The following is a 24,089-nucleotide window of genomic DNA, read 5'->3' as shown; positions in this document are numbered from 1 at the left end:
ATGGCATAGTTAGTTGATCATACAAGAAATATATTGTCAATGATTGGAAATGAATTTCAAGCTTGTATTCCATATGACATGCTCTGAGTTCAATTTCTGGCGATTGGGTGAATCACACGATAATGTTAGAGTAGTCTAAAATGCATCTATTAGTTTTTTCAGTTCTTGAAAGATTGAACTGCTGCATTTGATCATTTTTTTAGAGAAAAAAGAAATAAAATAATAATAATAAAAATGGCAAATAGGCACTACCAACCCTGGTTTCCAGGAATACCCTTGTACTTGTATGGTTGTCAAATTATAAAGGAGAGGAGGGCAAATTGGTCATGCAAAGGAGAACATTTTATTCAGCCAAATAGGATGCCCCTTGAATCGCTTTATCCAAGTGGGTGGGAGGTATGTGGGGTTGGGTGGCTGTAATCATCCATGGGACGGTGCGTTTTGCGAAAACAGCAAATAGCCAACTCAGCAATTCAGTTTCCAACTGATTGGAGGTCATGTCCGCGTGGTGTTTTCCCGTACGGCCGCTTCCACGGACGCTCGCTCGTTTCGCCTATCTTATCGCTCCTCCTAGCTTAACGGAAACGTGGAGTTCGTCAACTGCTAAACTAACGGTCGATCAAACACATGTAATAAGACTCCCTCTTAACGGAAACGTGAAACGCGTAACTACCGGCGGAGCTCACAACGTGGTTACACATCTTTGAGCCAGTCTTCTACAAAGGAAGAGGATCTCCTCTTGATTTATTTTGTGGAGATTTTTGTTTATCGTACATTATGTAATCAGTTTTCGTCAGATATTATTTGTGTTTAATTTTAAATATAAAAAAATAATTTTTGACTACACGATACACGATAAATGATTAAGATGTGAGGATCCTTAAGATTTCACAATTTGAATCTGAATGGGATCCAAATCATTCTACAAAAGTTCTCCCTTTTTTTTCCCTTTAAAAATTTCCTAAACATTCTTTAGTTTTCTTTTTAAATTTTATAATCCAATTAATCCTTTTAATAATTTATGAGTAATCCAATGTATCTTGAATGGATTGTAAAGGGTGTTAGCACAATGGATGTTAGAGAATTAATTTTATATAGAACGCGACGTTATCATCATAATAATTGATCATTTGACCAACATGTAAATAGTTAATTGTGGTTACATACAACGAATAACAATTTGTTACTAAATTTTATTGTCAAATGAACAAGGGTGGAGTAATCAAAGAGCAAGAAATGACAAATATTGCCTCATTTAGTTATTGACTATGTTTGCTTAAGAAATGGAGAGGAAACAACGCGTTCGATGAAGTACTTGAGTGACAATAAGTTCGTAAACAAAATAAGAAGCAATGTAATAATTTGGAGTTCAAATTTATTTGAGCATTATTATTTATCTCGCCTTTGTGAAATAAATTTATGATCTAACGGTCAAGAAGATAGTATCGTTAATTGGTAATTAACACCAGAGCTGAGAATTACCCCATTGTCATATGATGAGTTAAGAGGTATACTTTTTGGTATAGTGATGTATGATAAAGGCATTGTTTAGTTGGAAATGGGATCTAATTGCACATCTTTATCCATGTGAAGAACATCTTTTGGAGTTGGCTATCATGGCTACTTTGGTCCCGCATGTACGCTAAAGAAACTACTTTCTTTTTAATAGTCTTCTTTTGGGCATGGTCACCTAGACACCTACTCATCAAACTATGCCATGCACAAATGAATTTCATGGGTCAAGTTCATTAGGACAAGGTATGCTTTCTTTATTTAGAAAATTTTCTTTTCATACATTCCCTACTTATTTTGTTTCGTTATTTTTTTATTGAGGATCCTCTTCGCGTTCTCTTTGTGAGGATTCTGAAAATCCTCCAATTACATATGTTCATTGCATATCGTGCGATCATAAATCATTATAAATCTTTTTATTTAAAATAAATATAAACAGTACTTGACGAAATTGATCACATGATGTACGATGAACGGATGTGATTGGAGAATCTCCGAGATCCTCACAAAAAGGATCCGAAAATGATCCTCATTCTTATTTTTCTACTTACTTTTGAAAATTTCATGGGTCCACATATAAATTGGAAGTATCCAACTTCCCTTTAAACTTCGATCCAAATGTCGTGAACATTGGGATAGTGACGTGCTGACCGACATTTAGAAAGTGAATAAGTCATTTCATAAATGATGACATAATAACACAAAAATTAAGGATAATTATCTCAATAATTCAATAGAAACTCCCTGATTTATAGGGTAGTTACTCTTCTTCACACCCATAAAAACAATACAATTTTGTTCGCAATCTCGAAAAGGACACACATAATAGGTCTCTGACCCTCTATTACATGCATGAACTCAAGTTCAGAACGTCATCATACCTCCTCTTATATTCCTCGATTTGGTATAATTTAAGTTGATAATTTTGATATTTTACATAATAGATTTTTTATTATTTTCTGTTTGTTTAGAATTTATTTTTTAGTACATCGATAGTTTTACACTAGGGGGAGGATGAGTTCGGCTAAGCTACACAATTGACAAATTAATTTGGTATCGAATTTGTCATTCACGATATTCGAACCTAAGACCTTTCACTTCAAAGTGAAAAGAAATATCACCAGACCGTAGTACTAAGTAACATGTTTGTGTAGAGTTAGGTCTTTATGTATACACATTGTAACTAGGTGGAAGGGTAAGTCTTGACAAGTTTAGTCCTTCCGTTATGTAGCAATCTTGGCAATTTATACCTTTCAGGTCTTTATACATACACCTTATCTTTGTAAACTAATTAAGAATCACAGTTTGCAATAAGTTTTCCTTCTTTTTACATCCTTAATTGGTAACATGGCATCATAGCGGATTCGATCACCCGTTGGAAACTGTAGAAGCCTAATGGGTTTAGGTCCCGTGGGCCTAGAAACGCCCCGAAGAAAAATCGGATGGAGGAGGGGCAGCCCAGGCCCAGCCCCGCCCCGTTGCCAACCCAATAAGATGGGTAGACATTGAAATGCTTCCCCTCTGCTTCTTCCTTTTTGGTGAGCTGCCTCTGCCTTTCTGCGACAGTCATATTCAAGCAAAATGAACACCGCCATGAAAGCGGCTCTCACAAACTCCAGTCCCAACTACTGCATTTATGTGAGGGCCGCCCTCTTTCATTCCACCCCTGTCTTGGATCGTAAGCGACGATCCTACTCGGGACCTGTAGTTCTCTCTCTCTCTCTATATATATATATATACACACACACACATATTCATCAGCTAAGTGTATATGTTTTTGGGTTATTGGGGATGCCCACCATGTGTTGATATAAGATAATTAAGAATCCAGAAAAATTGGTAATTTTGGTTTTTTTTTCTTACGCTTAATGTTTGCCTTTTGCTTCTGTGCTTGGTTTGGCTGTGAAAACTTAGTGGAAGTGAGAAATCGATGGAATTTTGTGGGTTATGTTTCATCTTGTTCTGGTGATTTGATAAAAGAAAGAATTTTGTTATCGTTGTCTGAAAAAATGCGTAGTTGGGACTTCTGGGCTGAAGTTGATGGATTGAATTTTGAGTTTCCTCACCAATTAGGCAGTGCATTGCAGTAAAAATTCAAGCTTTCGAACGATAAACTAGGCCACAACTGTCTCTTATTGCATCCTGCAGGGTACTCACTTTTAATTGTTTGGAAATTGTGAGAATTTTAACCTTGAATGCAAAGGGACCTTTGAAATGCTGTTCAGAATTTAGTAAGGTTCAATGAGATGCTATTCATCACTTGAAGGGCTGTAGAAACGCATAAGAACTCATGTATGGAAATTGAAATGAGATGTCATATATTTTCTCCGGAACTGATAGGAACGTTGGTTCAAGGAGTTGACCCTTATCATCTCGACATATGTGTGTGTTGCATTTCTACCTTTTCTTGATAAGTCAATGGCAATTCAAATTGTTATGTTCTATCACCATCCATCTTCTCTACTCAAATTCAGTCCATATTTTGGGAATATTCCTTGCATAGTATTCTTTTATGAGTATCTAAACCATACCAATTATGTGCTGTATTTTCATCCCTGATTCTGGTTTTTTCCACTAAATATGTATCTCCAAACTTGTTTGCAAATTATTGAATTTGGATATGAGTCCATAGACATTAGGTTTTAACAAATGATTGGAAAATGTTACAGATTGAAAGCTGTCCTTATATCTTTGCCGCAATATAAAGAGAGAACACACATTACTTTAAAGATGGATAGTGTTAACAGCACACTGTAACACTCCCCCCTTTTTATGTAGCCCTGGCTGAGCATACACATGCCTCAATCCTCTGCCCAGTCAGTAAATTCGCGTAATAGTTTCTAAAATTACTTCTGTGTCCCGTACTCTTCTCAATTATGTGGAAAAAACAGGAATTTTTGGAACCAAATGTATTACATATGTATGTGATGTATGTGTTATACCATTAGAGTATTTTAGGAACCATACTCCTCTGAAAAATAAATAAATAGTCGTCTTTGCCATAATGCTTACCTTTTCTTTGATTAGTAAGTCATTAATGCCTGCACAGGGTTATATCAAAGTGTTAAAACAATTTCAAGCATATGTTTTCTTTTCTCGTTGTCTAGTAAGTGGCCAGTTTGTGGCACGAAGAAGGACCATGTAATCGTCCTTAGGTTGTAGCTTTGTTAATTTTGTCTACGTTTCTGCATTTCAATTTTTTTTCTATGTTAACCAAATGAATTTATTCAAAGTTCTGTTTCCATCTAATGTGATGCTGTACATTTCTTTACTGCACTAGATATGTAGGACGTGTCAAATTTTTTTGTTCATTTGCGTTCTTTGTCTCCTTATCCCCATTCTTTCTCCTTTTGAGTCATAAGACCTTATATTCTGTTTCTTAATTCTGACAGGGAATGCATCTGTTTATTTGCAGAGATTTAACAACTATGGAAGAAGGTCCAGAAGGTTCTGTGGAAAGCAAACTTTAACGCGCAATGTCAATGCTTATGCAGATTTCTTATTTCAGGTTCTCCATTCTTGTTGTAACTTGATTCATATTATAATATGAAATTGGTGTTTGTCGTCACATTTAACTTTCACCTGTTAATAATCTTCTGCTGGAAATTTCCAAATGCTCTGTTTGGCGGGACCTTAAACTTGAAGTACCAAGGAACTTTATACCAATTGTTGTTATAAATGCACTACAAGAACACTACCAATGAATTACTCAAGCACTACAAAGCTACTACTAAAACACTACTGATTACAACAAAGACACTAAATAAAGGACTTTCAAATGTATTGCATCTAGTCATTTTCCAGTCCTCCTATCAAATTTTGGGAAAAAAAAATCCCTCTATCAAATTTTTATTTTGCATTCCTAACATATTTTACCTATATTCCATGGGATGTTAAAGTCTGTTATCCAAACACACCTTAAGTGTCAAATGTGTGGATGATTCGTAAAGTTTCAGGAAAGAGCACTGTCTTTTTTAACCTTTTTCGCCCTTTTCCTTTGTAAAATACTTGTACAGAAATGAATCTCACCGATATAGAACACCTTTTCTCGGTTTCCCACTTTTGATGATTATGATTTCCAGCAACAGCCTTTTTTCCGAAAAGTAGCAAAAGAGGTATTAGGAGAGTCCAAGGGCTTTGCCCCACACCAAAAGGAATCTTGGTGGTGGAATGAAGAGGTACAAACAAAGGTGAAGGCTAAGAAGGAATGTTGTAAAGCCTTATACAAGGAGAGGACCGATGAAAATGGTGAAAGGTATAGAAAAGCGAAGCAAGAGGCGAAGAAAGCTGTCAGAGAAGCTAAGTTAGCGGCTTACGACGATATGTATAAACGACTAGATACCAAAGAAGGAGAGTTGGATATCTATAAACTATCTAGAGCAAGGGAAAAGAAGACAAGGGACCTAAACCAAGTGAGGTGCATCAAGGATGAGGATGGAAAGGTTCTTGCTACAGAGAACGCGGTTAAAGACAGATGGAGAGGTTATTTTCATAATCTTTTCAATGAAGGACATGAAATGAGTGCTTCTTTAGGGGAGTTGAGTAACTCAGAAGAGTGTAGAAACTACTCTTTTTATCGTCGAATCCGGAAGGAAGAAGTGGTTGTAGCTTTGAAGAAGATGAAGCATAAAAAAGCAATAGGCCCAGACAATATACCAATCGAAGTGTGGAAACTTTTGGGAGAGACAGGTATAACATGGCTCACTGACCTTTTCAATAGGATTTTGAAAACGAAGAAGATGCCAAATGAGTGGCGAACGAGCACTTTGGTGCCTATCTACAAGAATAAGGGCGACGTACAAAATTGCATGAACTATAGGGGTATTAAGCTAATGAGTCATACAATGAAGCTTTGGGAGAGAGTCATTGAGCATAGATTGAGGCAAGAGACACGGGTTTCGGACAACCAATTCGGGTTCATGCCAAGGCGCTCAACCATGGAGGCAATCTATCTCTTACGAAGATTGATGGAAAGATATAGAGATGGGAAAAAGGATTTACACATGGTCTTTATAGATTTGGAAAAAGCGTATGATAGGGTCCCAAGAGACATTCTTTGGAGGATTTTAGAGAAGAAAGGAGTACGAGTAGCATATATCCAAGCTATAAAGGATATGTATGAAGGAGCAAAGACTGCCGTAAGAACTCATGAAGGACAAACCGAAAGCTTTCCCATAACTGTAGGATTACATCAAGGCTCATCCTTAAGTCCTTACCTTTTTGCGTTGGTAATGGATGAGTTAACAAGACATATTCAAGATGATATTCCTTGGTGTATGCTTTTCGCAGACGATATAGTGTTGATAGATGAAACTCAGGAAGGGGTAAATGCAAAGCTTAACCTTTGGAGAGAAGTGTTGGAATCTAAAGGTCTTCGCCTAAGCCGATCAAAGACAGAATATATGGAGTGCAAGTTCAGTGCAAATGGAGGCCAAAACGAGTTAGGGGTGAGGATCGGAGATCAAGAAATACCAAAGAGCGACCGTTTTCGTTACCTACGATCTATCTTGCAAAAGAACGGAGAATTAGATGGAGATCTCAACCATAGAATACAAGCTGGATGGATGAAGTGGAAGAGTGCATCCGGCGTGTTGTGTGATCGCCGTATGCCACTGAAGCTCAAGGGAAAATTTTATAGGACGGCAATAAGGCCGGCGATGCTGTATGGCACAGAATGTTGGGCGGTGAAACATCAACACGTACACAAAATGAGTGTAGCGGAGATGAGGATGCTTCGTTGGATGTGTGGGCACACGAGAAAGGATAAGATTAGGAATGAGGATATCCGGGGTAAAGTAGGAGTAGCCGAAATTGAAGGAAAGATGAGAGAAAATCGGTTACGGTGGTTTGGACATGTGCAAAGAAGGCCTACTGACGCTCCGATTAGAAGATGCGACTATGGGACAGAGGTTCAGGGCCGAAGGGGTAGAGGAAGACCTAGGAAAACTTTGGAAGAGACTCTAAGAAAAGACTTAGAGTACTTGGATCTAACGAAGGACATGACACAGGATCGAGCACAATGGCGTTCTAAGATTCATATAGCCGATCCCACTCAGTGACTTGGATTTTCCAAGTCTCCAACCGAGAAGTTTTCCTCACTCGGGAAATTAAGGGAACACTACCCCAACCTACATGCTCCACTCAGAAAGCTTCAACATACAAGCTTCAACAAAAGAAAATTCAAAGACCTTAGCGAAGAAGGCTTTGGTGTATTTAACACAATACGTTGAAATGAAGGAAAGCTTATTTATTGATATCCCCGATAAGCTATAAATATGTACATATACATGAGTCAATAAACACACAAGAGGGAGCCTTCACAAAGGTTGCTTAGGAGAAGTCTCAGCAGTCGGTAGAGCCCCAGAAAGAGAAGGCACCGGAGGGGGATCATTTGGAGCCTCAGTACTGGACAGAACCCTAGAAGGAGGAGGCATCAGAGGTTGATCATTCGGAGCTTCATTACGCGGTACAGCCCCAGAAGACGAAGGCAATAAATGCCTTTGGAACAAACCCACAAATCTCTGATGATCAAGTAAAACCTGACCATCAGTTTCCTTCATTTGGTCAAGCTTCCTCTTCATGTTTGTAGCATAGTCATGTGCGAGCCGGTGCAACTGTTTATTCTCATGCTTGAGCCCTCTAATCTCCTGTTTGAGACTCATCACTTCAGCCGCCAATGATTCAACTTGGCGGGTTCGAGCAAATAGGCGTTGGGCCATATTAGACACAGAACCTGCACACTGAACACTGAGAGCCAGCGAATCCTTAATAGCTAACTCATCAGACCGTTTGGAAAGTAGTCTGTTATCTTTGGGAGTGAGAAGGTTCCTGGCCACCACCGCAGCGGTCATATCATTCTTCATCACGGAATCCCCAACGGTAAGAGGACCAGTAGGGGAGACGAAGGATGGGCGCCATATGTTGTCTGGAGAAGGCGGGGCTGCCTCTTCAACAAGGTTCAAGTCAAAACGACGGTCGGAGGGGCCAGACATTTTCAAAGGTGTTGAAGAGAGAAGAGGTCGGACAAATCAAGATCTTAGAAGTGCAAGAATGAAGCTTCTACTGGTAGAGATTCAAGTGTGCTTTGGAACTTAATGCCAGCCCCTATAAAAATCTGCACTCGACGGAGCTTCAGAAATCGAAGAGGTGCCTGCTCAGAAATCGAAGAGGCGTTTGCTTTCTCAAAAGTTGGGCTGCTCAAAGACCACGAAGGCCGATCTCAGAAATCGAAGAGGCGCTCGCTTTCTCAAAAGCTGGGCTCCCCAGAGACCACGAGGGCCGATCTCATAAATCGAAGAGGCACCTACTTTTCCAGCCTTGTCAGCACCTGTCACACGCACACTCAGCTTTGCGGAAATTATGGGCATTCTGTCGAAGACTTCTGGGGAAGTAGAAAACACATGAATCTTACTGTTCAATCACCCACTTCCCACACGCAACAATAGCTCATGGGTACCACAGATAATTTTGCCAAAGTTCTCTGCCAAAGTTGAGCACGTGAAGCTTGCAGCTCCCACTACATCGCTCTGACCAAGAAAGGTAAAAGAATAGCAAAGAAACAGCACTAACAAAGTTTAGACCCATAAATTTTGAAGGTCTAGCTACCATATTATTACCCATAAGGGTAAAGGAACAGTACCACTGCTGGATAATTGGAAAGTCCCTGTGTGTCAACCTCTGTGCTTCGTGGCAAGGTAGACTAGCAAACATGCCCAACCTTTACTCACATTCGAGAAAACACTCCCAATAAGATTGCTTGCTCCAAAATCGAAGAGGCACCGTCCTCCGAATCTCGAGAGCCAGACTCCCAACATGACTACTTTCTTAAAAATCGAAGAGAGGGTAAAGGAACAGTACCATTGCTGGATAATTGGAAAGTCCCTGTGTGTCAACCTCTGTGCTTCGTGGCAAGGTAGACTAGCAAACATGCCCAACCTTTACTCACATTCGAGAAAACACTCCCAACAAGATTGCTTGCTCCAAAATCGAAGAGGCACCGCCCTCCGAATCTCGAGAGCCAGACTCTCAACATGATTACTTTCTCAAAAATCGAAGAGACACTACTCCCCGAATCTTCGAGAGCCAAACCCCCAGCATGATTGCTTTCTCAAAAATCGATGAGGCATCGTTCTCCGAATCAATCGAAGAGGGGCTCGCTTTCTCAAAAGCTGGGCTGCTCAGAGACCACGAGGGCCGATCTCAGAAATCGAAGAGGCACCTACTTTTCTAGCCTTGTCAGCACCTGTCTTACGCACACTCAGCTTTGCAGAAATTATGGGCATTCTGTCGAAGACTTTTGGTGAAGTAGAAAGCACATGAATCTTACTGTTCAATCACCCACTTCCCACACGCAACAATAGCTCATGGGTACCACAGATAACTTTGCCAAAGTTCTTTGCCAAAGTTGAGCACGTGAAGCTTGCAGCTCCCACTACATCGCTCTGACCAAGAAAGGTAAAAGAATAGCAAAGAAACAGCACTAACAAAGTTTAGACACATAAATTTTGAAGGTCTAGCTACCATATTATTACCCACAAGGGTAAAGGAACAGTACCACTGCTGGATAATTGGAAAGTCCCTGTGTGTCAACCTCTGTGCTTCGTGGCAAGGTAGACTAGCAAACATGCCCAACCTTTACTCACATTCGAGAAAACACTCCCAACAAGATTGCTTGCTCCAAAATCGAAGAGGCACCGTCCTCCGAATCTCGAGAGCCAGACTCCCAACATGACTACTTTCTCAAAAGCGAAGAGAGGGTAAAGGAACAGTACCATTGCTGGATAATTGGAAAGTCCCTGTGTGTCAACCTTTGTGCTTCGTGGCAAGGTAGACTAGCAAACATGCCCAACCTTTACTCACATTCGAGACAACACTCCCAACAGGATTGCTTGCTCCAAAATCGAAGAGGCACCGCCCTCCGAATCTCGAGAGTCAGACTCCCAACATGATTACTTCCTCAAAAATCGAAGAGACACTGCTCTCCGAATCTCGAGAGCCAGACCCCCAGCATGATTGCTTTCTCAAAAATCGAAGAGGCATCGTTCTCCGAATCTCGAGAGCCAGATACCACAGACCACTATTTCAAAGTGCTCTGACAGAGTTAAAACATGTGAAACTGGCAGCTCCCACTACCGTGCTATGACCAAGCAGGGTAAAGGAATAGCATTACTACTTGTTGTTAGGGAGACTCCTATATATGTCGACCTCCATCCCCAACGGACAGGCAGACCTGCAAAAATGCTCAACCCTTCATCATATCTGAGAGGGCACTCCCAACGAAGCCTTTCGAAATATTCAGCTTTCTTTCCCCCCGATAATACCTCTGCAAACAAGCTATACTAGAGCAAGAATGTCTCATATCATCAGGGTTAAAAGCAAGAGTATCCCATATCATGCTTTTTCCCTGTCTTTTCCTTTGGCCTTGTTTTTACCTGCAAGACAAGGAGAAAGAGAGCAATCAGTCAGCACTTGGAATCAAGCTTCCAGCCAGGAACTGACTGCCTGGAACCCCTTACCTGATTACTTACCTGGCATTGCTCTCGAGTACTCATCTTCAACATCTTATGTTTCCAGGGAAGATTCCGCATCTGCTTGAGGAACAGATAGGGCAAGTGCGAAGGATACAAGGAAGCATGTGGAGGCAAGCGTAACAACACACGTGCCGATACATCCATTACTCTGTCAAAAGCAAAAGTATCCCATATCAGCAGGGTGGAACGTACTCTAGATTTGATGGACTTGTTTTGACCCTCAAATTCTTCAGTCGGCCTTATACTCTGGAGGAAACCAGAAAACCCTCCAGCTCAGTTCAAGAATAAGCCTGTGGAAAGTTACTTCTTCAAAAGCAAAAGTATCTCATATCATCTCTTCTCATTTTTCTTCTCTTTATCCTTCATGCTGCTGCAAGATGGGGAGAAGGTGAACAATCAGTCGGAGCTCTGATTGCTTACCTTGTCTGTCACCTCTTTCAGCAGACCCCCTAGCTCGGCGACTTGGGGGACTCCTACTACATGGTTTGTATCGCGCTTGACCAAGCCTGAAACTACAAGTAAGCTTCAAGTGAAATTGATACATTACCTTGTGCATCTCCACCAGTTGAAGATACCACCCCTGGATGGAGGAAGAGTACTTCCAGAGAAGATGCCACATCTACCTATGAGACAGATAAAGCAAGTTAAGACGACACCACACTCCGATACTTAGAAGTTTCGTGATTACGAGATCATTCTCCCACAATATTTCCTAATGTCATTTGTACTAAATCATTCACTTGTACTCACTAAAGGAGAGCTTGAACCTATGTACTTGTGTAAACCCTTCACAATTAATGAGAACTCTTCTATTCCGTGGACGTAGCCAATCTGGGTGAACCACGTACATCTTGTGTTTGCTTTCCTATCTCTATCCATTTATATACTTATCCACACTAATGACCGGAGCAATCTAGCGAAGATCACAAAAAGCGACCGTTTTCGCTACCTAGGATCTATCTTGCAAGAGAACGGAGAATTAGATGGAGATCTCAACCATGGAATACGAGCTGGATGGATGAAGTGTAAGAGTGCATCCGGCGTGTTGTGTGACCGTCGTAGGCCACTGAAGCTCAAGGGAAAATTTTATAGGACGGCAATAAGGCCAGCAATGTTGTATGGCACAGAATGTTGGGCGGTGAAGCATCAACACGTACACAAAATGGGTGTAGCGGAGATGAGGATGCTTCGTGGGATGTGTGGGCACACGAGAAAGGATAAGATTGGGAATGAGGATATCCGAGGTAAAGTAGGAGTAGCCGAAATTGTAGGAAAGATGAGAGAAAATCGGCTCCGGTGATTTGGACATGTGCAAAGAAGGCCGACTGACGCTCCGGTTCGAAGATGTGACTACGGGACAGAGGTTCAGGGCCGAAGGGGTAGAGGAAGACCTAGGAAAACTTTGGAAGAGACTCTAAGAAAAGACTTAGAGTACTTGGATCTAACGGAGGACATGACACAAAACCGAGCGCAATGGCGTTCTAGGATTCATATAGCCGACCCCACTTAGTGGGAAAAGGCTTTGTTGTTGTTGTTGTTGTTGTTGTTGTTCTTATATTGTCTGACGACTTTCTTTTTATCCTAATAATGGTTTGATATATTTCTCTTTCTCATGGATTCCTCATCTTTGTAATTTTGTTGGCACCTTTAATTTATGCATGGGTGAACTTTTGAACTTTTTATTGTCATTCTATTTTTGTTCTGTTGCGAAATTTTTTAATTATCTTGGAATTATATATTTATATATCTTATTTTTTAATCGCAATTATATATCTTTTGAATGTTGCAGAGTTGGCAGAATGAGTATGATGATGAGGAGCCATCTTCAGGTAGAGGCACCTCATGGTTTAAAAAGCAATACTCCGCCAAGGGGTCCAAAAAGAAGGCAGGCAATCAAGGAGCCTGGAAATACGGAAGAAGTAAGAAAGTAGTTATGCAGAAAAGGACATGTAGTAGATCTTGTTGAATTAGATATATAACCGGCGCATATGTTAACCCGGGTCAGGGTGGGCATGTATTTTAGTTTCTTCATTCAGGAAATATTCTGCCTGTATTCTTGGTAGAATTTTCATTGGAGCCTTTCTTGTGGGCTCAAGTGTTCCCTTTGTTCAACAGAGATTATTGGGTGTAAGTCTGTGGTATATAGTTTACCTTTTGAGCGTAAATTGTGCATCAGGGCACCTTACATATTCCTTGCATGATTGATGTTATATCCTGATTTTTTTAGTTCATTTTCATATGATCTCAGTCCATTGCCATTTCAGATGATTTCCGGTTTTGTGAAGAAGATGAAGATGTGGAGACCATTTTCCGATCCATGTTTGGTGGAAACAAATTTTATTATTGCAAGTGGTTAAGATGATCCAACGCGCGGCCTATTTTGCAATTTTAGCAGACTCGTATATGCAAATGTAGTTGTACAGAGACTGATGATTAGTTTACATTGTTGCAGGCAGCTGCAGAGGAAAAGTTCAAGCTTTGCAGTGCAGCACATCAATCATTATACTGTAAACTGTAAAAATAAGCTGTTTTTAAGTGTTTACAAACACTTTTTTGAGCTAAGTTTCTTTTTAATACCCACTTTTTATAAAAGCACCTCAATACCAAACTAGTACTAAGGCTAAACCTCACAATAGGCTAACAGTAATGTAAATCAAATTCAAATTTCATGAAAATCGAATCTAAGACTTCTTGGCAAGAGAGTAATATTACTAAACTGTATTATTAAGTGAACTTGTCAAGCGTAATTAGCTCACAAAACAAATAGCATTTTAAAAGAACAAAAAAGCCTGATGTTAATTGAAGTTGACTTCCCAACCGTAAATAGTCTACAAAACAAAAAAAGCCTGATATAAGAAAAAAATGAAAAAGAAAAAGGATATTGATACTGTTGTTGTAACTCTCGTTTCTGGAAACCAGCGTCTGTATAATTTTTTTGGGGTTGATTGAGTCTATCGGGTTTTGATAATCTTCTGGGTCAAAAAATTCAGGAGAAACATATATATATATATATATATGTATATATAATGCTAAAGAACAGACAGATCTTGGGTTGTTCATCAGGCTTCGTTTCTCATCGCTGGAAGCCATATTCTACTACAAGTGGTAGCCTCTCCTTCCTTTCTATCTCCACCTGCTCCAACCCATCATTATCTTATTCCTTTTCTTCTTCGTCGTCAACGTTATTGCCCACAACTACCACCACTTGGTTGTCTTCCACTCACCGCCCTCGTTTTGGAGCTTTCAGCATGTCCTCAGCTCCTTCTGGGTCCAACCCAGATGGCCCTTCGTCTTCAGTTGCGGTTCAGTCTGCTGTAAGCCTCTGTTTTTTTTTTTTCTTTTTCTTTTTTTTCCCTTTTTGTAATGATGGGTTTGATATGGATTTTTGGGAATTGGATGTTCAATTTATTTGGTGGGTTCTGGAGAATTTTGGTTGTCTTTTGATGCTGGCGTTGTGGGTTTTTTTTTTTTTTTTTTTTGGTTAAATATTGAAAATTTGAAGTTAAAGCACTTGTTTGTATCTAGTTTATAATTGAGGACAGATTTGGTTGACCTCTTAATTTGAGTATATTGGGTAATTAGAAGTTTCTTTCGGCATCCCTTTATCATTTGTTGTATTTGCAAGAAAAGTTGGTAGACATGGGCATAGCTTGAACTCATAAGGACAATGTATTGTACCAAGTAAATAAGTCATAGATTCAAAGTGGGGGCGTATAGTGCATTTCAGATTGATTAAAGATTGCAGCTTTTTCATTTGCCTGCTTGCATATCTTTAACAAATCATCATCTATGCTTTCTATGATAAGTACTCGATGTTAGACATTACAGATTACCACCCATATTGAGGGTTTCGTGTAGTCATCATCTATGTTTTCTACGATAAGTAGACGATGTTATACATTACAGATTATAACCCATGTTGAGGGTTTCGTGTTTACTTGTCTACATTTTCTTTTCATTGGTTATTTCATATTTTCTTTACAAATTTAGTTTCTATTACTGTGAAGGGCAATGCTCATAAGATTAATTTCTGCCAGTCGTGTGGTGGTCCAACAAAGCATGAGATACCCGATGGTGAGGAGAAGATAAGAGCAATATGCACAGTTTGTGAGAGGATTGCCTATGAGAACCCAAAAATGGTATGCTATTCAAGTTAGAGTTTGTTTTCCAGTTCAAATTGTTGATTTGTGCTGTGCATGTGCCAATCCGTGAAAAAATGATTCCAAGTTTTTCAATATAATGTAGGTTATAACAGTGAGTTTGCAACTTTGAGTATTAGTCGAAATAGACTGAATGCATTCCCTTAGTTGTTAATACATCATCAGTCTGTTTATTAAGATTTACATTGGGTAAGTACATAGCAATTTAGCAATCTCATACATAATATCTTGTAGATTATTGCCTTTCCTTTGTATGACAGTATGAAGTTTTCATGGTTAGTCTAAAATGTATGATACCCATAAATGTAGTATTTATGACAAATGGGCAACTTTGATATTTGTCCCAATTCCAGCTAGGTGTTCCTCTCACTTATGCTTAAAATCTAGATCACATGATGCTTCCAAACTGGCATTAGTTGTATATTCCTTTTTCCCTTTGTAACTCTGCGACGTTGGGGATAATTTTTCACAACTGGGTTCTAGGAGTTTTTGTTGATTCCAAAATCTGATTTTGATTGTAATGAAAAATAAGTTTAACTATGTTATTTCTTCACCTGTTGTTTTAGACTCAAACCAGATTGGATACCCTGCAGCCCCATTGGCCAGACTCTGAAAGCCAACTTGGCTTCGCTCCACGAAATCATATTGTTGACCAGTGGATACATTTTGGTCAAAACGGTGTTAAAAGTCATATCTGCAACTTGCCTCCTCCCAATGTGAGAGTCGAGGACCAATGCTCCACGGTTATTTACATTCAGATACCAAATCTTATGGATTTTAAATTCAGATACAATTTGTTCAAGAACCAGTTCTCCAATTTCCTCTAATTGTAACTCTGCTTCTACTATTCAGTATTCACCAGTTTGTCCTGCTCACTTTTTTCCTCTTTTCATTAACTGGAGTCAGTTTCTATAATTGTAAATCTGGAATAAATGCTATGGTCGAATTTGGAAGGGAGGAAGCCTTACAAATATTATGTGCTCAGGATTTGATTTTGAAGTTCCAGAGCCTATGGACACAGGATTTTGATTGTCTATGTTTGGTCCTCCTTATGATATGTACTATGCATATTTGGAGTAATTGTTTTATTTCAAATGTGATTAATTTACGTGTTGTTCAAATGATGCTTACAGGTTGTAGGTTGTCTGATTGAGCATGATAACAAGGTCCTACTTTGCAAAAGGAAGATTCAACCATCATATGGCCTTTGGTATGCTAATGGATACAGTTTGTATTTGGGAAGGGTCATCTGACTAGTCGTAATGTCTCAGCAACTGGGGTAGTAGATTTCATCGTGTTGAAAGTACAATCTTGTATCTTTGATGTATATTTAATTGTTTGGTGTTGTCATTTAGGACTCTTCCCGCAGGTTACATGGAAATTGGGGAATCAGCTGCAGAAGGAGCCATCAGGGAAACTTGGGAAGAAGCATGCGCAGAAGTGGAAGTGGTGTCACCTTTTTCTCAATTGGACATCCCATTAATTGGCCAGGTAAGCGAGAAATCTTTAGTTTACCTTTTTTCTTCAAGATAAACAAATTCATATACGGTTGATAAATATGTATTTGTGCTTGCGTTGTGTTTTTCGGAGCAGACTTATGTAATTTTCTTAGCAAGGCTCAAGACACCCCACTTTTCACCAGGTCCAGAATCATCAGAATGCCAGCTTTTTGCACTTGATGAGATACCTTTTGATTCTCTGTCATTCTCGTCAATGGTTGTTACCTTAAAATTGGTATGGACGTCTTTCAGATGCTAACATCTATTCGATTTCCTGTAGAAATTTATCTTACACCACAGTTTCTTATCTCTTTTGGCTGCAGTATATTGAAGACGTAAAGGCCGGAAAGCTTAATTTCCACTATGGTACCATTAATAAAAGGTAGGTTCGGTTTATTATGATCTTCCAATTACAAAAGAATAGTTGAACTCCCATACTGGAATGAGTGCAATTTCTGCTGTTTTAATGATAAAAATAATTCAACCACTTCTAAATTTGAATTATTCCATTGTCGAGTTCTTCAAATTTGGTTTCTGTTGAATGTTTCCAGTATCGAATATATTCTAAATGATACTACACGCTTGGTGTTTGTTTTCAGGCCCGGCACAAGTCCTTCTGACATTCATGCGTATACTTTAGAATATCATCTACAGTCATGACAAGATGGTGAGTGTCATAATATCTTTATCGTTTGACATTTCCTTCCCCACCTACAAGTGTGATGTTTGTGGCACTAATTCATGGAGTAATGGGTCAGTCCGTTCCATTTATACATAAATTATAGACCCGAGCCATGTATTAAAATTTTCCAGCATCTACAATGTCCTTAAGTCTTAATCTATATGTTTGTTTAAGCTTTGTTATCTAATCTTGTTGCTTGCCAGTTGCAGAACCCAGTTGGTGTCTGAAAATTGGAGTTGAAACCTTTAAGCGCATCGGTGACGCAGGGAGTGTATCTTCGTAGAAAAATGGAGCCGGTATATCTTCTCCAACTTCAGAACCCGCTGTACCGATCGAAATTTGATGTTGGCTCTACTACTTGGCACTCTGCATAATGTCAAAATATTCAGCCGTACAGTCAGTAGATGTGCATAATTCTGGAGCCGTGTCTCAAAATGCCCACTTCTCCTGTAGAGAACCAGACTCTGTAAAGCTTGAAACAGAGATTCTAAAACTAATGAATTTTTTTTTCTCCATCTGATGTTTATGTTGGAACAAAGATTTCTTTGTTTACCGGTGATAATCAATATTCCTCTTTGAAGAATTTTTGGGTACTGAGGCCATCTCCAACTGGAATGGCTTAGCATAGCCCCGTCCAGAATTATAGCCCTACAACAAATTATTTTTTTAATGAACAATATCGGGTCATACTCATGTACCATTTTTGATCGAAGGGGATAAACATTGCCCCTTTTAATAATTTATTAGTTTTAATTTATACTTTAAATTTATTGGTAATTTAGTTAAACTACCGTTGATTTTTTTCAAATATATTCGTTGAATTTGGAGGGCGTCAGGTAGTCGACAGCCGGCACTCCATGATCACGTCGAATCCTTATGAAAATGAATCCAGAACGAAATCGCGCTAAAGCTAGGGCGTCACCCGTAAGTGGCGCGCTGTGTCAAAACCAAGCGCAATGGCGTTCTAGGATTCATATAGCCGACCCCACTTAGTGGGAAAAGGCTTTGTTGTTGTTGTTGTTGTATATTCGTTGAATTTGAATTAATTATAGCAACCAAGGAGTTGAGTCCCAAAAAAAGGCTAGGGGGTTACATTGGAGGCGGATTGTCTGCACTCCTGTTTGGGTGGTTTTCTCATCCTCTTCTATCTATGCGGTCACGGTTAAGTCATGTCAACATTTTATATTCTTATTGCTTTTTGTCTTATTATCTCTATAAAAAAATTAATATAAAATGTTGACGTGACTTAATCGTGACCGCACAAAATAGGAGGGGATGAGAAGGGCATCCAAACAGGAGTGCAGACAATCTGCATCCGGATTACATTTGACCAGCCTGATGACATTTGGCCAAATAATGGTTTGGTAGGCTCCATAACATTATAACCCAACCATCTGTTGAAGATGAGTTTTTTTGTAAGTCAAGCTATTTTTTAGCTTTTAGATCTTTAATCCTCTCCATTGAAGATTGTGGTGCAAGGTCACACATACATGTGTTATGATGTGGGCAAACAATACATTAATTTGAGAAATTGACGCGTAGAAGGGATACCAACGTAAGCCCCTGAAGAACAACGTTCTGGAATCCAGAAAATTATGGGAGAAAACCGAAAAGTTTATTTGAATAATTCTTGAACGATAGATTACAATAGCAGCCATAAGGCTTAACTCGACCCTTGGGAAGTTCAGGGGAGTCTTAGGGAACCCAAAAGAAGTGAATTAGACGTAAAAAAAAATATATATTATTTGATTTTATCTACACAGCGATACTTGATTAGATTTGTGGGATCTAGTTATCTATAACCAGCACATATAAAAATTGGGATGAAAGTATCAAATTGATTTGCGACACCAATTTTCAGTAACTACAATATTGATCGATTTTCAATTTAAAAAATTATTTTGATGGTGAGTCAAGACACCATTTGTGATAAAAACATAAATTTTCATTAAAAATTGAGAGGGAAAACCCGGTGGGCATAGTAGCATAAAAAGAATGAACTTTAACGAAAAACTTTTAGTAATGTTCATTCTAAAGAAAAACTATATTTTTACATTAAAAAGTCAATCCTGGTATTTTTCACTCTACTATTTATTTATTTTATCGTTATAATTAAAATTCAAAATTTTCAAATCATTTTTATTAATTTTCCTTAAAAATAATCACAATAAAAATCATCTGATTCTCAAATGTACTCCGTTGATCCGAAATCAGACGGCAGGCAAATTCCACAAAAACCGGACCCCACATTTTTGAACAAGTCGAGTTCTGCAGGCTGGAGCTCCGTTTACTTGACTTTCAGTCTTCGCCTGTCCCTCATGTTAGGAGTTTCCAAGTAAGTATGAATCTCAGACTTCGATCATTTCAATCCAAACCCTAACTATTCAAATCAGATTTCCGATCAGTCTTCATGGACAAATCTAATTCCTTCAAAGCCTCTCAGAATCCATGGAGCGCCGATTTCGGACTCGGCGCCACCGATCGGAGATTGGCATTTTCCCGCCAAGCCTCGTTCCAGCAGTACCGCGAACCTCCGCACACGCCGGTCTCCATCAATCTCAACGACTCCGAGGCGACGCCGTTTCTCTTCCGGAGCGTGTCCAACATCGACGTTCCGCCGGGGGCGTATTTGACGGAGGAAAGCGACAAGATTTTCGGGGGCCGGAGCGTTTCTGCCGAGAAGTTATCGGTTTTGGTGGTTTTTGAATCGGTGTTTCGGATATTGAGGTCCGGAAACCGGTATATGAAGAGGTTGTTCTTGTTGATTTCGCTTAATGTGGCGTATTCGACAGTGGAGTTATTTATTGGACTCTTCACTGGACGTATAGGTTCGAAAAAAGTCACTGATTACCTAAATTTATATGAAATTTTCGATGTTATCGTTCGAAATTTGGTTGAATTGTTGTTTTGGTTTGTTTTCAGGTTTGGTGTCGGATTCTTTTCATTTAAGTTTTGGTTGTGGCTTATTAACGTTTTCGTTATTCGCTATGGCGGCTTCTCGAAAGAAACCGGATGAAATTTACACTTATGGGTAAGATTGTTAGTAAGATGAGTTGGAAGATTAATGTCTTTGGGCATAATTTGGATTGAGAATGATGTGTGTAATGAGTTCCTTTTATTCTGTAAATCAGGTATAAAAGGCTAGAAGTTCTGTCTGCTTTTACCAATGCTGTAAGTATTTCACATTTCCCATATCATGGCAATTTACAGCCTTTCGTGGTAAATTAGGAAGCTTTCTTTATGCATTTTAAGATATGTAGTTTCTCTATTTTTAGGCGACAATGTTTGCGTAGAGCATTAGTATTTTGAAACACTTTGATTCTATTACTTTTTGTGTCTTGTTAAACATTACTTGTGTCTTGCAGTATTCTTGGCACTGGGAACAATCCATATTGTTAAAAACTCAAATTTTTGTGAAATTTTAGTACAGATTTTCTTGGTTGCAATCCAAATGCCTTTGTTTTATTCAGTTATAGACACTTTTAGATGTTGCCCTTCTGATGATGTATATATGGTTTCACTTTTACATCTTTTATGTAGCTCAACTTGTTGCATTGGATGAGATTGCCATCCCTTTTCTTTTCATTTGATCCTAACTATTGAATTAGTTCCTTCCATGTTTCTGCTTGGCTAATATATGGACTTTGTTTTGATTCTGCTGCACATGTAGACAGCTGTTTCTTTTGTTTATGTCATTCTCCTTGGCCGTCGAAGCACTTCATGCTTTCATACAGGATGAATCTGAACACAAGTAAGTTGGTTATGCAAACTACAATGATCTGACATTTGACAATTCAGGGTCCTTTTCCAATGATTGTGTCATTTGAACTTAACTTTTCATCATATTATGTATTTTGCCATATACACTTTTCACTTCTGGGATCACTATTTCATTTGCTTTCTTTCATTGTTGTTCCAAAACATGTTATATATATTTATATTATTTCTTGTGTCTTACGATGGTTGTCTTTGTGGTCTATTATTATATGTGCTAGGCATCATGCATGTGAGAAATCTCCTAGGCTAGTGTGGTTCATTAACTTGCTAAGAAATTACTGTTGAAGACTAATTCTAAGAAAGTTCATTTTGGTGTAACATTAAAGTATAATTCTAATATTGTCTTCAGTAAGCTTTGTAGTTTAAAGCTCTGCTGTATCTTTACCAAATTTTTTATAGGTCACATGTTTAATAAGTATCTCTGACTTAAAATGGGCAGTTAGCAAGGGTATCAGATGATTTTATTTGAAAGTGGTCTCATGATTTGGTACATTGTAGATACTTATGTATTTTTCAAATAATTGGACCCAGATTTCCACTGTTCTATTCATCATTAGGCAAACTACTGTGGTAGAAAATTTTTGGTTACTGCTTTTCTTGTTGTAGTTTTTATTCTGATGGATTTTGTTGTCTGCCAATTATCTGGTTTTAGGCATTACTTGATTGTTTCGGCTGTGACAAATCTACTGGTGAACCTTATTGGTGTTTGGTTCTTCAGAAATTATGCTCGTGTAAATCTTGGTAAGTTTTGAGCTGTATTTTATGTTTTGTCATTGAGACCATTTGTGATTGACTTGACCATCTATGAAATTCACCATGGTATTTGTTTTTGGGACTTCCCCTTTAACTACCGAAAAATTCCCCAGGGTTAGTCTAATTAGAAATTTTGTCACTGCTCTTTTGCATTCTTTTGAAAGTTCAGGATAGTGGAGTTAGTATATAACTTGGTGTGCAACTTAGTTAACTTGGCATCAAAGGCCAGAGAAATCATCCTGGTTTTTGCCCTAACCTAAATATTTACAGTAGTACACGATTAGTAGAAAGATTTTGGCCTACAATCGGAAAGTAAAGTTTTCCATGACACATCGGAATGGTGCGGTCACGTTCCTTACACATACATTAGCCTCATGATATGTTGTTGTATTTCTGGAGACCACTGGTATTGGTGTATCCATCAGTGTTCCGTTTAGCCTTTATGATCTTTGTGCATCCTAATTTAGTTACTTCAGATCATCACAAAACAAATATAGAGGCTATTGGTAAATGTGTGGGATATGATTAATGTATGCACACTGTATCAATGACTCATGCCCCTTGCTTTACTTCTGTGTATGAGCATTGGGAATGATATCTTTTGGTTTCCATCCTTTACTTCTGTTTTATGTGGTGCACGTATGTCATGCAGTTTACAGAAATGCAGAAGATATGAACAATCACTCTGTTTGCCTCCATGTTCTTGCAGATTCAATTCGCAGGTACAATATTCTCCCTCTCGTTATCTCTTTTTGTGAATACATGTAACAACAGAAATATTGTCTTCCCAGTCTGTCTGGCAGCATAAGATGATTATACTGCCAGACACTGAATCTAGACAGTTAATCAGTTTATTCTTATTAAAATTCTGTTCCAGAATCGGTCTGCCAACATAAGTCGAGCGAGACCCTATGTGACTATATATATTTATCATTTGAACTTCTATCTGAAGCTTGTATATGGAAATTTGTTTCCCAGTGCAGGGTTGATATTGGCATCCTGGTTTCTGTCAATTGGGTGCGTAAATAATGCTTGATTTTCTGTCTATTTTTCTTCTATTTTGTTTGCCTTGTTTTTTGTTTCCCATTTTGAGATCCGTCTTCAACTATGTAGGGTTCAGAATGCAGAGGTTTTGTGTTTTGGATTAGTTTCAGTTGCAGTTTTTATGCTCGTAATGCCACTATTTAGAGCGAGTGGTGGTATTCTACTCCAAATGGCACCACCGAATGTTCCACCTTCAGCATTGAGCAAATGCTGGCGACAGGTGGTATATATTTATTGTTGAAGTATGGCGCAATACTAATGTTTTGTTAGTAATGGAGTTATTGATGTTTGATTGACAATATATTTCGATAGGTTACTGCCCGCGAAGATGTTTCTGAAGTTTCACAAGCACGGTTTTGGGAATTGGTTCCTGGTCACGTTGTTGGGTCGCTCTCAGTACAGGTAACAATTATTGTAAATCAACTTCTGGACTACGTGCATTTTGATGCAGTCAATTGTCGATAAGGATATTCTACATTTCGAGGGTCTGATGTTAGTCGATGTTGCTAACAGGTGAAGAAGGGGATAGATGATCGCCCCATTCTTCGATGTGTTCACGGTTTGTACCATGATTTGGGAATACAGGACTTGACAGTGCAAGCTGACAGTGTCTGAGAATTTTTGTTCGGGTTTCTGCATTGTTTGGTAGTTGGTGAATGATAGTATTGGATCCGAGTCTAAGATTTGGATTTGTACCAACTTTTTTCATTTGAAGCCGTGGTGTTACCAGTGGGTGAAAATAAAATGTCTAATATAATTATACATTTGTGTTTTAAACGAACTTAATTTTTTAATTTTTAATTTTTTCGGTTAAACGACGGTGAATAAAATATGAAACCACAAACACTAAACGGTAACAGCCGACCCAATTATGAAAAGATTAAGAGCATCTCCACTTTAAATAGGGATAACCATCGTATAAAATGAGTATAAAACAAATATAGGGATCAAATAAATCTCTAATAGATAGGAAAGTGAGTTCTTAAGGCGTGTTTGTTTGCACTCACTAAGTCTCAATGGACTGGACTGGCTTACTAAAATTATGAATCCCATGTTAGGTGCGAGCCAGGATTGTGTTTAATGGGACTGCGTTAGACTCGTGCCGACTAAACTCTTCACTAATTGGTCTTAG

General features: G+C 38.7%; 3 protein-coding genes across 24 annotated transcripts; all 3 read left to right on the top strand.

Annotated features, from left to right (window-relative positions):
• Positions 1–3,024: 3,024 nt before the first annotated feature.
• LOC139190200 (uncharacterized) lies at positions 3,025–13,634 on the top strand. 6 transcript variants are annotated; one of them, XM_070810133.1, is made up of 5 exons: positions 3,025–3,150; positions 4,928–5,020; positions 12,832–12,961; positions 13,307–13,391; positions 13,499–13,634. In XM_070810133.1, the coding sequence occupies exons 1-5, from the start codon at positions 3,094–3,096 to the stop codon at positions 13,551–13,553; spliced, it is 420 nt and encodes a 139-aa protein (XP_070666234.1). In that variant the 5' UTR covers positions 3,025–3,093; the 3' UTR covers positions 13,554–13,634. The 6 variants fall into 6 exon arrangements, 4 of the variants coding, with proteins under 4 accessions (XP_070666234.1, XP_070666232.1, XP_070666231.1 ...); XM_070810131.1 differs by having other exon boundaries at positions 3,031–3,190; positions 4,905–5,020; XM_070810130.1 differs by having other exon boundaries at positions 3,031–3,216.
• A 233-nt stretch (positions 13,635–13,867) lies between these two features.
• On the top strand, positions 13,868–17,966 carry LOC103411488 (nudix hydrolase 23, chloroplastic). Of its 16 annotated transcripts, none has more exons than XM_008350118.4 (9): positions 13,894–14,356; positions 15,050–15,181; positions 15,769–15,918; positions 16,336–16,412; positions 16,558–16,693; positions 16,796–16,936; positions 17,025–17,083; positions 17,301–17,368; positions 17,587–17,966. In XM_008350118.4, the coding sequence occupies exons 1-8, from the start codon at positions 14,069–14,071 to the stop codon at positions 17,359–17,361; spliced, it is 1,044 nt and encodes a 347-aa protein (XP_008348340.1). In that variant the 5' UTR covers positions 13,894–14,068; the 3' UTR covers positions 17,362–17,368; positions 17,587–17,966. The 16 variants fall into 16 exon arrangements, 11 of the variants coding, with proteins under 11 accessions (XP_028946257.1, XP_008348340.1, XP_070666229.1 ...); XR_011574275.1 differs by having other exon boundaries at positions 13,901–14,356; positions 16,845–16,936; XR_011574274.1 differs by having other exon boundaries at positions 13,901–14,356; positions 15,769–15,945; positions 16,845–16,936; positions 17,593–17,966.
• Positions 17,967–19,650: 1,684 nt separating this feature from the next.
• LOC103443135 (metal tolerance protein C2) lies at positions 19,651–23,734 on the top strand. Of its 2 annotated transcripts, none has more exons than XR_003767577.2 (10): positions 19,651–20,211; positions 20,306–20,414; positions 20,515–20,554; positions 21,058–21,134; positions 21,813–21,901; positions 22,566–22,635; positions 22,897–22,930; positions 23,027–23,177; positions 23,270–23,359; positions 23,471–23,734. XR_003767577.2 is itself a non-coding variant. In XM_008381922.4 (10 exons), exons 1-10 carry the CDS (start codon positions 19,794–19,796, stop codon positions 23,570–23,572), a joined length of 1,185 nt encoding a protein of 394 aa, XP_008380144.2. In that variant the 5' UTR covers positions 19,652–19,793; the 3' UTR covers positions 23,573–23,734. The 2 variants fall into 2 exon arrangements, 1 of the variants encoding a protein (XP_008380144.2); XM_008381922.4 differs by having other exon boundaries at positions 19,652–20,211; positions 22,892–22,930.
• The last annotated feature ends 355 nt before the right edge of the window (positions 23,735–24,089 follow it).

The sequence above is a fragment of the Malus domestica genome, chromosome 12, assembly GCF_042453785.1.
Source record: "Malus domestica chromosome 12, GDT2T_hap1".
NCBI lineage: Eukaryota > Viridiplantae > Streptophyta > Magnoliopsida > Rosales > Rosaceae > Malus > Malus domestica.
This window is presented reverse-complemented; position numbering and strand designations above follow the sequence as displayed.